The sequence below is a fragment of the Vulpes vulpes genome, chromosome 10 (genome assembly GCF_048418805.1).
Source record: "Vulpes vulpes isolate BD-2025 chromosome 10, VulVul3, whole genome shotgun sequence".
NCBI lineage: Eukaryota > Metazoa > Chordata > Mammalia > Carnivora > Canidae > Vulpes > Vulpes vulpes.
Window position 1 is genome coordinate 57,595,679 of NC_132789.1, and position 16,991 is coordinate 57,612,669.

Below are 16,991 nucleotides of genomic sequence, written 5' to 3' on the forward strand. Positions count from 1 at the left end.
GTGCAGGGTCCTATAGACCCTCTGGTCACCATTTTGGAGGCTTCTGAATACCAAGACTGGGCTTGATACTGGAATTTCAAAGCTATTTTCTTTCCTAGCACCTCATAATTTAGCAGGAAGGACTGACAACGTAACCTGACTGACTCTGGAACTACAATAAAGTAGGGAAAACCACAGTAGGCCTGTTGGGAGGTTAATTTGAAAATGAGGGTTAACAATAGAAGTTGGCTTTGAGGGGCAGCCCGGGTGGATCAGTGGTTTAGCCTGCCTTCAGCCCAGGACGTGATTCTGGGGACCCTGGATCGAGTCCCACATCGGGCTCCCTGCAGGGAGCCTGCTTCTCCCTCTGCCTGTGTCTCGGCCTCTCTCTCTCTTTCTGTGTCTCTCATGAGTGAATAAATAAAATCTTAAAAAATAATAATAATAATTTGGCTTTGAACCAAGGGTAGGCATTGCTAGAATGAGCAATGTAATGTTGCGGATGTCATGAGAAGTTGGGGACATGGTCTGCATTCACCTGTGATTCTAATAAGTAGATTAGCATTGGAATCCTCCGGAAGCTCCAAACCCCAGATACTGACTCAGTAGAAATCAGGCGCTCATGGGCATAGTCCTCTTACCCTCTCGAGCTCCTGTGTAATTCTGACACATTAAGTTTTGGTGTTTGGGAAGTACCGGGAGGATCAGGTCTTGGTTCACAAGGGCCTGGTCAGCTACGGTGCAGCTGTTAATGGTTCTGCAGAAATCAGTAGACATGGCCCACCCACAAATACAACCAACAACTCTTATGAAATGAATTAATTTTTATTGCTATTTTATAAAGCTTAATAATTTTCTAAGAGAAAAAAAATCAGTTTACATGTAGTCAAGTTACAAGTAGGTAGCTATAGATAATATATCCATGAGAAAAGAGAGCAGAGCGAAGTAGCAGGAAGACAAAAGCAGTAAGCAGCAATAAAATTAATAACTACACAAAACTAGCAGTGCAATAAGATTAGCTGAAAGCAGCTTTACATTGAAAATAAAAAGTTACTTAAATACAGAAAATAGCACCTTACAAAAAAGAATTGAGAAATGTAAACTTGGTAGGTAGATTCAAGTATAAAAGTTATACTCCCAACTCTTGTACCAGAATGAAAGGGTTTCACAAACCCTGGACAGTGTAGGGCACACATACCTCCCTCAGTGCCAACTCAAAGCTGCGTTTCATTAGCAGGATCCCCAACAATTATTTTTTTTTTCTTTTACTAAGTTATACAATGATAGACTCAAGATTGCCATTGCTTCTCCACTACCCCAAATACCCAAGTCTAGCTTAGCAGCCTCACTACCATCATTTGCTCTGTAAGAAACATACATCTTCCTGACAGCAACAACCACCGCATTGTTTATTTTTTTACATATCACAAAGCCACATTTAAAAGTGGGTTCTGAATACAAAAGGAATGTGTTCTTTGCTTTCTATTGCTGAGTATGGTCCACAGAGTTGTAATATTCTGATTAATGGGGTTGCTTCTTAACACCCCTCAAGAACCATGAATTCTCTGAGGTTTATATGGTCATATGAACAGAATAAAAAAATAATAAAGGAGAGCAAAGAAGTTAAAGTAATAAGTGGCAAGCATCCAAAAACAGTGAGGGGAAAATCAGATCGTGATTTCATCTAACTGTAGACCCCCTCAAGTGAAAATATTCCGTGGAAGTTCTTAAGTGTGGTAGGTTTGAACATGCATGCACCCTGTGCAGAGACAGATGCTGTGTGTCCTATAATTTAACTGAAAAAGACATGTGCTTGTTTCAATAGGGGAACTCCCCATATTAGCTCAGGGTAATCACTACTGGGAGATTGTTGGTGATTAGAACCATAATTTTATCCATTTAACGCTAGAAAAGACTGTAAAAAAAAAAAGGAAAGAAAAGAAAGAAAAAAAGCCATCTTGTAAACTTTAAAAGTTTAGTGTTGATAAAAATTTTATATAATAACAAATTTATTTAATCTGGCTAACCTACCTCAAGTCTTCAAAAATCTTGTGGGGGGTAATAAGGTTAATATTATCCTGTAGTTAATATAAAGCTACTTTTACTCAGACTCCCAGAGCCTCTTAAATTAATATTTTTATTTCATAAAACATTTTATTGGGTCCAAAAATAAACATAAAATAGAATCCTACACCAAGATTCCAAATCTAAGACAGAAGCTTAAAGAAGAAAGAAATAGAGAAAGGAAGGAGGGAAGAAAGAAGAGGAAGGAAGAGAGAAGAATGAGGTACACATCGATAAATCTAGGAATACAAAGAGCTAGCCTGGCTACTTACTGACATCCTAAAGCCATACGGGTTAACAAAGGGGTATTGCATAATAGTTTCCAGAACTGTATTCATGCTAGAACAATGAATCCCTGCACTCACCACTCTTATTTTTCAGAAACACTCTGAAAAATAACTGGTTTGAAGACTCTTGGATGCTGAACATAATGTGTCCAATTTTCCCTCTTACCCTTCCAAAAATAAAAAAAAAAAAAGCAAAAGAAAAAATGAAACGGTCACCCATCAGTCCTCTGTCAATCTCTACATCATTATGCTTCAGAATTCTACCGAAAGGTCCCATCCAGGTTCCAATTTTCCGCGTAATCACTTGCTACCGTCCTGATTTATTCAATAAACAGCAATTTTTAGAAGGCATCCATACCGGATACTCTACAGTTAACATTTAAATTTAAAAAAAGCCAAGGGGCATGTAATGAAGGAAACTACACACGGTAGGGTTTTTAGAAACGAACAGCAAAACCCTACTGTGCTCCTCTTGCTTCTCCTACCCAGACGGGGTCAGCACAGCCCGTTACAGCAAAAGGTGTGCCGTTCACAGTTACTGTGGTCTTAACATTCCGTCACGCGTATACATTTATCCACGTTATTAGTAGGCTGTGAAGTAAGTGCAGGGCAAATTATAGGGGGAAAAAAAGGCATAAACATTCAAGTCGTCATACCCTGAAAAGCATGCATTTTGCTGTCGTTGTAAACTTTTTGCACTAAATCCCATTTCAGGAACAAAATAAATAACACCATAGGATTCACGACTGGAGCTGGCTTCCCGATGAAGCCCAAGGAAGCAGTAGCTTTTTTGAACTGCAGAAAAGAAGTTTCTCGCACCACAGATGTGTACCGAGAATTCAGCCCGGTAAGTGCTAGGCGGCCCCTGGGCCCTTCGGGAGTCACAACCACCGCCGGGGGCTCCGGTGACACTCGCCACACAATCAGCAACAGTCACTTTTGGGAAAACAGAGGCTTCATGGCGGGGAGATACCAGCAGAACCGGGGGTGAAGGCTCCGGGAGGCCTCAGTCGGCCTGGGTGCTGGGGGGCCCGGGGGGCCCGGGGATGTGGAGCCGCCTCTGCGCCGAGCGGCTGTGCCGGGCTGCGCTGCCCGCTCTCCTCCGACGGACAGGCTCCCCCAGGCTGCCCGGAGTCTTGAAGAACGTCTCGCGCTGTGTGCGCCGCTCGCTCCTGGGGGTCCTGGGGGTCACGGGGGTCGCGGGGCCAGGGCACTGAGGGCACACAGAAAACCAGGGCTGAGGCCGCCCGCTCTCCGCCCGGGAGCCGAGCCCTGCCCTGCCCTGCCCTGCCCTGCGGCGTCACCAGCTCCAGGCATCCCTCCTGCCCAGCTCCTGCCCGGCTCCTCCCCAGCACCTCTCCAGCTCCTGCCCAGCACCTCTCCAGCTCCTGCCCGGCTCCTCCCCAGCACCTCTCCAGCTCCTGCCCAGCACCTCTCCAGCTCCTTCCTGCCCAGCTCCTCCCCACTTCATCCCAAGCTCCTGCCCAGCTCCTGCCCAGCTCCTCCCCAGCACCTCTCCAGCTCCTGCCCAGCACCTCTCCAGCTCCTTCCTGCCCAGCTCCTCCCCACTTCATCCCAAGCTCCTGCCCAGCTCCTGCCCAGCTCCTCCCCAGCACCTCTCCAGCTCCTGCCCAGCTCCTCCCCAGCACCTCTCCAGCTCCTGCCCAGCACCTCTCCAGCTCCTGCCCAGCTCCTCCCCACTTCATCCCAAGCTCCTGCCCAGCTCCTGCCCAGCTCCTCTCCAGCTCCTCCCGAGCTCCTGCCCAGCTCCTCTCCAGCTCCTCCCGAGCTCCTGCCCACCTCCTCCCGAGCTCCTGCCCAGCTCCTGCCCACCTCCTCCCGAGCTCCTGCCCAGCGCCCATCACGCCTGGAAACTCGGGCGGCCTAGCGAGGGCTTAGGAGCGGGGCGCCCGCACCACCTGCCTGCGGCCTTGGGCAGCCCACTTAACCGGTCTGCCCCCGGTTTCTCCGTCCATGTGGTGGGGCTGACGAGAGCGCCGATGCTACAGGGCTGCACGGGTTAGACCACGCTGGGCCTACGGTCAGTACGTGCGTCCGGGCTCTTTTGGTTTACTTGCCAGAATGTAACCTCTCGCGGTCAATGTTAAATAGTGATCTCCTTAAGGTGCCCTAAAAGGGCAGGGACCATTGTCCCGTTTACTGTCCTTCACTGCCTGGATCGGTGCCTGGCACGTAACCGGGTATCAGAAACCACGTCTCCTCCTCACCGCCTTGTTGAAATACAAACTGGCTTCACCTAGCAAACCGCCAGCCTCCGACTAACTTGCTTAAGATATTTCTGGCCACAACAGAAAACCCTTTCTCCACAGAGGAAGTAACCACTCTGAATAATGCCTGAGGCATAAGAGGAACCAACGTGCCTATTGGCTGGACTACAACTAGGGCACACACAGCACTGATTAATTAATATTGATCATAAACCCATGCGTGTGCGTACGCGTCTGCTTATCAACGGCCTCCTCAATGCTGCACTTTGAGAACGACAGAGGCCGGGAGTCTTTGTTAGCATCCAGACTTCTGTTTCCCTGAACCGTTTCTAGAGCCGAACGAGGAAAATTCGCGGCGGTCTCCTTTTATTCATCTAACGGAGTGAAAGCCCAGAGAAATCACCTGAATATTCAGCATTCATCACAAAGCCCCCGAACTATCCTCAGGATAAATCCCTCTGATTTAAGGAACAGATTGACAACTAAAAAGTAGTTTTGTCTCTAAAGTGCAGCATCCCCCACTTGGGCCCCTGTGCTTTACAGGACAAGCAGGGAACCAGGCGACCGTGACCTCAGGCGTCTGCTCTGCAGCCATGGTGTTCACAGCAACGCTAGGGACATGCGGGCCGCCCAGGTCACAGAACGACGGTCCTCCCGGGCTCAGGGCGCGACTCACCTGCTGTGGCTTCACCGCGGAGCCGGGATGCGCCACGCACCCCGGGGACCCGGGCTGGATGATGCCGTGTGGCCCCGGTGCCTCCGGGCTCAGGCCGAGCAAGCGTGGACGCTGGAGCTGCGGGTCTGCGGAGGGGAGCGTGGACGACTTGGGGTTAACCACGTTTGCGGGGCCGATGAGGAGGTGAGCCGTGGATCCCAGGCCGGGCACCCTGAAATGCACAGGCCCCGCACCTGGGAGCACGCCGGCGGCAGAGGAGACTGGCCTGGGCACGGTGGGAGAGTAGAGCACGGGAAACGGGCCCAGCGTGGGAGACGGCAGGACCATGCACGGAATGCCCAGGGGGGGCAGCTGACCTGAGGGCGCCCCCCCGGCCTGGGAGTTCCGGCTGCCGGGCAAGAGCACATTGAAGCCATTCAGTCCTGCAACGGGAGCAGAACGGGACAAGGTGGCAGTGAGCAGGACAGAGGTCCCGATCCAGATCCCGTCCCCCGTGGCCCTGCCAAGTGGCTCCCACCGACCGGCTGGCTCCCCCCATGCTCTCCCTACCCTGCTCCTCCCTGGCACGGGCCACGGAGGACGCCCCTCATCAGTGTGTCACCACCTGGTGGATGCCCGTGTCCCCCGACCAGGTCATTTCACATGTGTCCACTGCGTGCAGATCCAGGAGGAAAGGGAACTTAGGAGAAATTTTTTCTTTATTTTCATGGACTTCTAATGAATCTTTCTATTTCCTGCAACTTAGATCACAGGCCGCAAAGCCCACAGTGTTAGGAGTACCTTGACTTTGTCACTAGCACAAAGCACAGGTATATCTGTATGACTTCGGCTGTGGCAGGTGCTTACTGGACTTGAAGATCATCAGGACTTTGAAATTATGAGAACACGAGACCTGCGGTCAGATCTTCTTATTACTATGATTTACATTATTCTTTTCTAACTGTATTTCAAATTAATTGGCTTCCCTTATTAGCCTATGTATTTAATTCTATGCATTTTTAAAACATTCTGAGGAGGAATCCACGGGCTTTACCACAGCGTCAGTAGGTTCTTGGCCCAGAAAAAGCTCAAAACCCCTGTGCTGGGCTGTCATTTTCATTCAGCAGGGACTGAGTCTGTTTATTGTTTATCAATATATCTGCACCACCAAGTATCATGCTTACATTAAATCCCCAAAAAGTATTTGCTAAAGGAATAATGAACGTTCTGTAGGTAATTGAATAATAACACCTACCTAACCTGCGAGCGAATGCAAAATTCAGGAAAATCAAGTCTGTTTGCATCGAGAGCAGCTTTACATACACGGTGCATATTTTAAAAATTAGGTACCTCTTATATTTCAGCTTTATTTCAAAATATGAACAGTGCTGGAGTCTTACTGTCAGACACTATTATTCGAAGTGCTTTAGATGGATTACCTTCTAGAATTTAGTTCGATTTTGAGAGCACCCCCATGACAAAGGTGCAAGTGCTGGTGCTGCTTTATCAGCAAGGATGGCGAAGTACTTAAGTTCATGCAGGGACTGAGAGGCTCTAACGTGCAGCCCTCTCACTCCAGACCTGGCCCTCGACCGCAATGACACGCTCAGTACCTCTGGATATTCAAGACGTTAGCATTGCAGCTGTACATGGTGGCCAACAGGTTCATAGTGTTCAGTAAAGTGAACCAGTATCAGATTCAGCTGAATTATAAAAATCGGATGATCTTTTGAATTGTGCTTTTTTTTTTAGCAAATAAGGTTTAATGTGTTTGAAAAAAAAAAAAATCACGGGCCCTAATTATTTTCATGGTATCCTTGGAGTTGGCCGAAGGGGAAGGAGGCAGCCTTTACCTTCATTTCGTAGATGGGAGAAAAGAAAGGGCTGAGAGTAAAATGATTCAGAGGCCTTTTGTAAACAGCAGCTGACTGATGAGCCACTCTGGTCAGGTGACGTGGACAGAAATGTAGACATCTAATTTATGATCTGACCACCCCGAGGGGCCCTGAGACACGATGACATCCCTTACCAGCCGGCGACTGCACGTAAAGGTACTGCAGCAAAGAGGGCTCTTTGGTGCTTTCATTTTCTTTTGAAGACTTTTCCATCTCTGTGTCTCTCGAAGGATTTCCCCACTCGGAAGAAGCGAGGCAGTTTGCCGTGGCCTTTCCAGAAGCCTCCTCTGCAGCAGAGGCCTGGGCCTCCATGTGAATGTCTTCGGGGGCCCCAGATCTGCCGTTACTCAGGGTCTTGGCGGAGGCGAGGTCTGTGGCCTCTGAAGGTTTCTAAGCACAATCAACCAGGAACCGGAAAAGCGAGTAAAAATCCCAGTAGTGAATCTCAGTAACAGCTTTCTCAAAATAGCTAACACATCCACCAAGTCCAGGATAGCTGTGTGCCACACTGAACTGCTTATGTCCACTGTCTCAGTCATGCGTATAGAATAGCCTGCTCATCACTGTCACATCATGTGCTTCTGCAGGCTTAGGATTCCTTTTTTTTTTTTTTTTTTTTTAAAGATTTTATTTACTTGGGATCCCTGGGTGGCGCAGCGGTTTGGCGCCGGCCTTTGGCCCAGGGCGCGATCCTGGAGACCCCGGATCTAATCCCACATCAGGTTCCCGGTGCATGGAGCCTGCCTTCTCCCTCTGCCTGTGTCTCTGCCTCTCTCTCTCTCTCTCTCTGTGACTATCATAAATAAATAAAAATTTAAAAAAAAAACAGATTTTATTTACTTATTCATGAGAGACACGGGGGGTGGGGGGATAGGGACACAGGCAGAGGGAGAAGCAGGCTCCATGCAGGAAGCCCGATGTGGGACTCGATCCCAGGTCTCCAGGATCACACCCTGGGCTGAAGGCGGCACTAAACCGCTGAGCCACCTGGGCTGCCCTGCAGGCTTATGATTCTTAAGCACAGAAACAATGGAGTTTTAATAACGCGCTGGCCATGGTGTTGAGACTATGAGAGAAATTTCAGAGCTACTGAGGCATAAAGGGTGTCGATGCCAGGCTTTCGGTGGCCCAGTAAGAACTGTGGGACTGGCCCAAAGCCAGTCTGGGTTATCTAAGACATATATACCAGCCAGGCTTTTGCTGCTGGTCTGCAACCCCAGGCTAGATTCAAAATTAGAAAAATTCACTCTGGCAAGGGAAAGGAACAGAAGAGAAAGGGTCTTAAACAGCACACTGATTTCCACGAGTGTGCCTCGCTGACCCAGCACCGACGCTGTCCTGTCTCATTAACCTCCGAATGGCTACTAAGCAGGAGGTGTGAGCAGCTCATAATTTTGTCCCTTTCATTTTGGAGCCGGGGAAGCAGGATCTGTGAGCAGTGAGGAGAACTGACACAGACACGGAAGGACCGACAGCACCCACGCTGGATGCTGGATTCTGGACCTCAGGTGCGTCCTGGATTCAGATGGTTATTTCAGGGATCTCAACTCATTGAAGAATAAAAAAGTGGGGGGAGGCGGTAGCAAAACAGGGAGGAAACATACAAACACGTTAACAGTGATTGACTCTATGTGGTGGGATTATGGGTCTTTCTTTTTTAACATCTTTTAGCATTTAATGCAAAGTAGGAGTTTGATGACTTCTCTTATGGCAGTACTTTATGGCAAGATTTTATGGCCAGCGCCAGTCCTGGCTTAATGATACACATCATGCACGCAAGACCTCACATTCCAGACTCAGGAGCTTCTTAGTCTCTGTGCCTCTGATCGGGAAGGAACTTGAGTTAAAAGGATGTCACTAGGTACCCAAATCCCTTACCTTGGGCATGACCAGAGCGAGGGGGCTGTCTTCGTAGTCCCTGCTCTGTCTTTTAGGGGCTGGCTCCTCCTCCTGAGGCTTCCTCTCCTCACCGAGGCGCTTCTGGACAGAGGGTGTAGGTGGCCGGTCCGCCGGGACTCCCGAGCTTCTGCTGGGCCTCTGGGCACCCGAGCCTGACGCAGGGGCCAGGCCCTCCTGCAGCCTCCCGTACAGCATGAGCAGGGATGGCGAGGGCACATACACCAGGGGTTGGCTGGCCAGCAGGGCTGGCTTCAGGCTCTCCACGTCCGAGGCGGCCGAAGCTGCTGAGACACCCACTTGTCCGTGCAGACTGTTCTGAGCGGGGAAAGCCTGCAGGTCCAATTGGGCCACAGAAAATACCTGGTGCGCTAAAGGGTGAACACAATATTCGGAGTCAACAGACAGGCCGGGGAGAGGAGCAGGAGGGTCCAGGCTGCCTGATGGAGGCATCGCTCTCTTACTAGTGGCAACGGCTTTCCCCCTGCAAGAGAAAGACACATAATGGGTCCTGTCATCTCACTGAACCAGCTCCTGATTCTCTGCCTTCCTAAGGAGAGACGTGCCCCAGCAGAAGCGAGATAATGCTGCTCAAGCTGGAACTACAGTGTTCCCCTGACGCCCAGCACCCAGCAGCCAACCCCGGAGGTGGATGACCACAGAACCTGGATGCATGGTTAGGGATGGCCTGGGTGAGCCCTTGGGGAGATCTCAGGTTAGGGCCCAGACTGGCTCCTCCCGCCTCCTCCACCTCACATAGTTGTCACATAACGCGTGCTACCCCATAGCAGGCCCACAGATTCTCCGTGATTAACATACTATTATAATGATTTGACATAATTCTTTTTAAAACATTTTGATTTATTCATGAGAGACACAGGGAGAGAGGCAGAGACACAGGCAGAGGGAGAAGCAGGTGCCCCCGCGGGGACCCCGATGCGGGACTCGACCCCAGGACCACACCCTGAGCCAAAGGCAGATGCTCAACTGCTGAGCCACCCAGGTGTCCCTGATTTTACATAATTCTAATCGTAGTTACCCCCTGCCAGTTTACGAGGGAGAAAGAGTGAGGCTCAGAGACTAACCAGCCTACAGAAGGTCAGCTGCCCCGCTCTAACGTGATGGAGCTGGCCTCACGCTCAGCCCCGTAAGCTAGGACGCCCTGGGTAGGTAGGCAGCCAAGACTCGACCAGAGTTTCACTTAAAGGACACGTCTGGTTTGTCTCAAATCCACTGTGAGATAAATGAAGTGGGCAGGGGGTGAGGAAACAAAGTTACTTGCTAAGTTATTTTCTGTCATTCTTGTCCCATTCTGCTCAGGATTCCAATTTTTAGGCACAACACATTCAAGATTAAGCCCCACTTGATATGACATTATAAACAATGTCTGGGCCTTTTATATGGAAAGATTTCTAAATATTAAAAAACGTTTGTATTTTTCGTGATTTTTGGAAACAGATGAGGAAAATCCTTTTAAAGGGAGTCCTTTAAGAACTGGTAAATGGGATCCCTGGGGGGCTCAGCGGTTTGGCGCCACCTTCAGCCCAGGGTGTGATCCTGGAGTCCCGGGATCGAGTCCCACATGGGGCTCCCAGCATGGAGCCTGCTTCTCCCTCTGCCTGGGTCTCTGCCTCTCTTTCTCTGTGTCTCTCATGAATAAATAAAATATTTATTTTATTTTATTTTATTTTATTTTATTTTATTTTATTTTATTTATTTTATTTTATTTATGATAGGCACACAGTAAGAGAGAGAGAGAGGCAGAGACATAGGCAGAGGGAGAAGCAGGCTCCATGCACCGGGAGCCTGACGTGGGATTCGATCCCGAGTCTCCAGGATCGCGCCCTGGGCCAAAGGCAGGCGCCAAACCGCTGCGCCACCCAGGGATCCCAAATAAAATCTTTGAAAAAAAAAAAAACTGGTAAACAGGACAGGGATTTCTCAGTAAGCCCTACTTTGCCCAGGCTCATTGTCCACATGCCACTGGGAGTCAAATGAGGGCCCGGGCCTGCAGAGATGAGCAAACCTCTCCGGCCACAGTCCCTCTGAAGGAGCGATCACTGCTGGCTCTGCGAAGCTCAAAATGCCCCCACTGAGGTCCCACCCACCATCCTACCTCCAGTCATCTGCCTTCAGCCTCCCCTCCCCACCAATAAGAGCACCATCACCTGGGCCCCAGTGGTCTTTGTGAGGTCTCCTCCTGCTCTGGGGAGTCTTGCTGACTCACCGTCTTACACAGATTCCCGTTCCTTTCCATCTGCACCATGACACGCCTCAACCCCACCCATAGGGCTCCTCTCCAGGAAACCTACTGTAGTTCTACAGTGTCTGTCTCATAAACCCAACCTCTTCTAAGTTTCAAAGCTTTTTGCTTTCGTTTTTTTTTTTTGCCAGTTTGACCTATTCACCTCCAACACTTGGAGTTCTCACGAATGATGTTTCCTTTTTCCATCCTATTTGTACCGATTGTTATAGCGAAACGCATCCCATTTACGGTCCCCATATCCAATCCGACCTCAAAATCTGTTTCTTCCCAAATCTGTCATGAAAAACCTCTCTTGTTCCCACGTTAGCATTTCCTCTGCTTTCTCCCTTTAATAGGTGATTTCCTTCCAAATCAGACCCCAAACATGAGTCCCCCAGCCCGGGTTTGAATCCTGCTGTCACTTCTTAGCCCTTTGACCTTGGGCAAATTATTTAACCTCTTTGGGTTTCTGTTTCCTTTCTGTAAAATGAGGATAACAATGACTGTGGTTATGATGAGATGAGGTAATATACACAAAACTTTTGGAACGGGACCTGCTGGTTCATAAGCAAAGCTAGCCACAGTGATGATGTGACTCTGGGAACAATCGTCAGTTCTCGGCACCACGTTAATAGTCAATTGTCTTTTTTCAGTGTGTGTTTTTATTTTCCCCTCGAAGCTTTCATTTAGCTTAGGGGGTAGATTTTTTTGTACTCTGTGTCTCCGATGCTATACATCCAGCATAATGTTGGGCACAAATGGGAAACTTACAAAGTTTTTAATACACAAATGGCTGACCTCATGAATGAGACTGCTAGAATGACCTTCTGATGAGTGGCATGCCAATGCAGTCAAAGTCAACAGCAGAAAATAAAAAGAATGCATTCAGAATTTTTGAAGACTACTCACTGTGAACTGTCTTCTATTTTCTGTTGGTAAACGGCTGCCAGACTTCCAATTTCTAAGGAGTACCCACCTGATCCTGAAAAGGAAAATAAGACTCTAACAAAATATGGCAAGAGACTTATACACACCAATTACATATAGCTGGACTCCTTATTCACTGCTCAGGGATTAAAAGATTATCTCAAATCCGTTCTGGTTTTGGTTCAAAGAGAATTTTCCAGAAGCTAGCTGTTAATGGGGAATTCAGATCTCCTCAACGATTAGAAAGAAAACAAAACAAAACAAGTGTGGCTTGGTAAATGTGATGAATGTCTGACATGCATCAAAGAGACCAACCTTGGCAAACCAGCTGATCTTCACTGGTGGACTAGGAGGAGTTTCAGGCACCGGGGCCATGTTCCTTCACCGTGAAGTCAGCAACTCTTTTACCCTCAACCATCATTCTGCTTCACGTAAGTGGCAAAAAGAGGCAGGGCCTAGACTCAGCTTATTTTAAAATGCCTGATATATCACAATGGACAGAGTCCACAGAGTAAGAAAAGGCAGATACCTTGTTCCTCTCTATAAGGGCTGCTGGGTTCTGAGTTCACTTTCCTCTGGATCCTCTCAGAAGCCTGAACTGTATTGAAAGAACCATGTCGAGCCAGCCTCTGTTTTGCACAGACTTGAATCTGGCCATATGTTTCTCTTTTCAATTCTGGTAAGACAGATGCAGAAACATCCACTAGTTCTTCATCTAAATAAATGAGAGAATTGGTAGTGTTGTTATAGAGCTATAATTCAGGATGATTTCAGCCTTTTTAAGATATAGCTTTGAGAGTCTGTAATTGTAATGGAGCTGCCCTGTAAATTAAAAACTAAGACAATCAAAGGAATTCTATGAGCCTTGTGTTAAACCCCAATTTCTTTTGATGTACTAATTTTTTTAAGAGTTAGTAAAAGACTATAAAGTGAAACTGAATCCATATATATTTTAAAATTATCTCAACTGCAACAGAAGTAGAGCAAGATGTTCTCCAACCCAAATTAGAATGGACCTGATATTTCAGATGCTTTCTTTGGGCAGAGAGATCAAAGGAAAACCCAAACATACTCAGCCCAACGTGCATATTTAAGGATTTTAACAATAATTGATATCAGCCTTTTGGCTGATTTCCTATTATGCTTTATTATGTCTTCTGCAATAGGAGGCTCAGTTACCAAGTGACCAAGGGAATAAGGTCAGCAAAAACCTCATGGTTGAAATGCTGCAGACCAGTGAGAACAGAAGCACCTCAGAGGCCCATTTTATGCTTAAAGGAGCCTGAGTAAAATCAGAACAGAATTTTCAATGCAGAACCAGGCCTATATTTTTAACCTGAAATTGTCCCTGTTGCTCAGTCACTCCTACCCCATTCATCTGTGTGATTTTTCTAGGTTCAAAGCATGCACATTTTAATTATAAGACTACCTTAAGAAATGGCAAGGGTCAGCTACACTTGCATTTTCTAAAACATTTAAAAAGTCACCTTCACAGTTTTCTTTTTCTCATAACAAAAACTCCCAAAATGATCTTTTTAGAAAATCAAAAATTACAAAATCAATGAGAAGAAAATTGGTCAAGACAGTAACAGGGAACAAATTTACCCTCCTTCCTTAAACACAACTATCAGACAAAATATATAAAACAGTGGCTCTCAAGACATTGGACAGCAGGAGATAAAGGGCAGTGATCCTTAGAGACAGAAATCAAATGAGGTGAGACCTGTGATTGGCCTCACTTACTGCCTTGAGCATTTCCAGTTTGGAGTATAGGGAAGGGAACCTGGACAGAGACTGGAAGTCTCCCCAAGTTGAGGTTGGAGCTGGAAGCCAAGGAAAAGCCAGGGCAGCTACAGTTTGCAGAGCAAAATGCCATAGAAGAGAACCATGCTGGAGATCTCCAGAAGGTTGCCCCTTAAATATTCAGTGGAGCACTCATGCATGTGAGGAAACTACCCAAGGTCAGGAAAGGAACCACTTAAAAGGAGAAGGAATAGCATCTGCAGCTTATCCAGGTACAATGCAGCTTATCCCAGGGCAGCTGGGATATCCCATCTGCAGCTTATCCCAGGGCTGGGAATACTCCCCTTTGCCAGTAGCCAGCATGGAAAAAATCTCAAAACTCCTAAGTTACTGGTTAAAAATAATAAAAAGGGTGTTACTGCCTCAGTAGTGGGGATAATGCACTAAAGACTGTTGATGACCATGCCTACCAAAGCTTAAAAACAAGACCTGAAAGGTTCACTGTTTCCAAGTAACTTCACTGTATCTCAGAACAAAGCTGAAGAACATTTTTAGGAGTACTGAAATGTCTAGCACCCAATAGAATGGAAATCTCAGTGTCTGGCATACAATTAAAAATCATCAGATACACAAAGAAGTGGGGAAATACAACCCACAGTTTGGACACAAATCAACTGAAATGGATTCAAAAGTGACACAGATGATAGAATTAGTGGACAGGCACATTAAGACAGGCATAATCATTGTATTCTGTGAATTCAGGGAACCAGAGGAAAGACTGAACACATTAAGTAGAGACATCAAAAATATAAAGACTCAAATCAGACTTCCAGGGGTAAAAACTAATGCTGGAGAAGAAAATACAGGGGATTAATGGCAGATTAGATGATGCAGAAAAAAAATAGTGAACTTGAAGATGTAGCAACAGCAACCATCCAAAATGAAACATAGAAAAGAGAATGAAAGAAACAAAACATCAGTGGGCTGTGGGACAACTTCAGGCAGTCAAATGTAAGCATAACTGGAGTCTCCAAAGGACATAAATAAATATTTGAAAAAATGATGGCTGAAAATTTGCCAAAGTTGATAAATGCTTTCAATCCCTAGATCAAAGAAGCCCAACAAACCCAAGTACAAGAGACACGAAGAAAAAGTACATCAAAGCACACATAGCAAATTGTTTAAAACCAGTCAGAAAAAATCTTAAAAGCAACCAGAGAAAAAGATATATTACATATGGAAGAACAAATGATGATAGAGTTCTAACCAGAAACAATTCAAGTTAGCAGATAGTGGAGCAGCTTCTTTCAAGTACTGAAAGAAAAAACCTTCAACCTAGAATCCTTTACCCGCTGAAAATATCTTTCCAAAACAAAGGAGAAAGGTGCACAATTCCAGTTACATGATAAGTACGATGGCCTGATGGCTATAGCTAATGCTGCCATATGTTCTATATAAAAGGTAAGAGAGTAAGTCCTAAGAGTCCTCATCACAAGGAAAATGATTTTTTCCTTTCTTTCACTTTTTATTGTATTGATATAAGAGATACTAACTAAACTTGCTGCAGTAATCAATTCACAATATATGTAAGCAAATCATTATGCTGTAAATCTTACACTTATACAATGATGTATGTCAAGTATATTTTAATAAAGCTGGAAAAAAGGCAAAATAAAGATGCCTGGAAGAATTCATTATTAGCTGACCTGCACTATAAGAAATGTTAAAGTCCATCAGGCCAAGAAAAATGATACCAGATAGAAATCAACATCTACAAAAAGGAGGGACAAGCACCATAAGTGGTGACTACATGGGTAGATATCAATTTTTCCCCCTTCAAAATCTCTTTAAAAGGCATAAGACTTTAAGACAAAAATAAAAACAATGCACTGTGGAGTTTTTAACATACAGAGCACTAAAACATTTGGCAACAACAGTACAAAGGCCAGGCAGAGAAAATGAAAGTAGGCTATTGTAAGGTTCTTATAGAATATAAACAGTATAATATCATTTTGAAGGTGGTCTGTGATAAGTTAAAGGTGCACACTATAAATCCTAAGGCAGCCATTAAAATAACACAACAGAGAGTTATAGCTAATAAAGCCAAAAAAGCTAATAAGCCAATAAAGCCAGTAAGATGGAAGAAGAAAAATAATAAATCCCAAAGAAAGGAGAAAAAGAGTAAAAAGCAATGAATCTATGGGACAAATTGAAAACAAATAGCAAGATAGACTAAAATCAAATATCAGTAATCACATTAAAATGTAAATGGGTCTAAACTCAATTAAAAAGCAGAAATTGTCAGATTACATTTAAAAAGCTCTTAACTGTATACTGCCTACCAGAAACTCACTTTTAATACAGGTACCGATAGTTAAAAGAATAAACAATATACACTATGCTAACTAATCAAAAGTAAGCTGATGTGGTTATATTACCATTGGATAAAGGAGATTTCAGAGCAAAGAATATCAGGCATAAGAAAGGGCCATTTCATAAAGATAAAAGGGTCAATTCACCAAGAAGACATAGCGATCAATCTTTAATGTTTATGCACCTAAGGACAGCTTCAAATACACAAAGCAAAACTTGATAGAACTGGAAAGAATAGACAAATCTGCAATTATGGGGCAGCTCAGGTGGCTCAGCGGTTTAGCGCTGCCTTCAGCCCAGGGTGTGATCCTGGGGACCCGGGATCGGGTCCCGCATCGGGCTCCCTGCATGGAGCCTGCTTCTCCCTCTGTCTCTGCCTCTCTCTCTGTGTCTCTCATGAATAAATAAATAAAATCTTTAAAAAAAAAAAGCAAAACACAAATCTGCAATTATAATCAAACTCTTCAATGTTCCTCTACCAATAACTGATAGATCAAATAAATGTAATATCAGTGAAGATAGAGAAGACTTTGACCAATCAACTTGACTTAGTTGTCATTTACAGAACATTCCACCTAACAAAACAATACATATTCTCTCAAGTGCATGTGGATAGACCATATCTGTACCATAAAACAAACCTTAATAAATTTGAAAGGATTCAAGTTATACAAAGTATATTCTGTGCACACATGGAAT

General features: G+C 45.7%; 1 protein-coding gene across 3 annotated transcripts in view; it reads right to left on the reverse strand.

Moving 5' to 3' along the window:
* Window positions 1-788: 788 nt before the first annotated feature.
* Window positions 789-16,991, reverse strand: part of E2F7 (E2F transcription factor 7) — a 42,575-nt gene continuing 26,372 nt past the window's right edge. For all 3 annotated transcript variants that reach the window (XM_072724435.1, XM_072724434.1, XM_072724436.1), the window contains exons 8-13: window positions 12,706-12,891; window positions 12,159-12,231; window positions 8,987-9,488; window positions 7,243-7,498; window positions 5,235-5,656; window positions 789-3,543 (exon numbers count right to left, since the gene is read on the reverse strand). In XM_072724435.1, coding sequence (XP_072580536.1) covers window positions 3,337-3,543; window positions 5,235-5,656; window positions 7,243-7,498; window positions 8,987-9,488; window positions 12,159-12,231; window positions 12,706-12,891 — 1,646 coding nt within the window. In that variant the 3' untranslated portion in view covers window positions 789-3,336. The remainder of the gene's footprint in view (window positions 3,544-5,234; window positions 5,657-7,242; window positions 7,499-8,986; window positions 9,489-12,158; window positions 12,232-12,705; window positions 12,892-16,991) is intronic.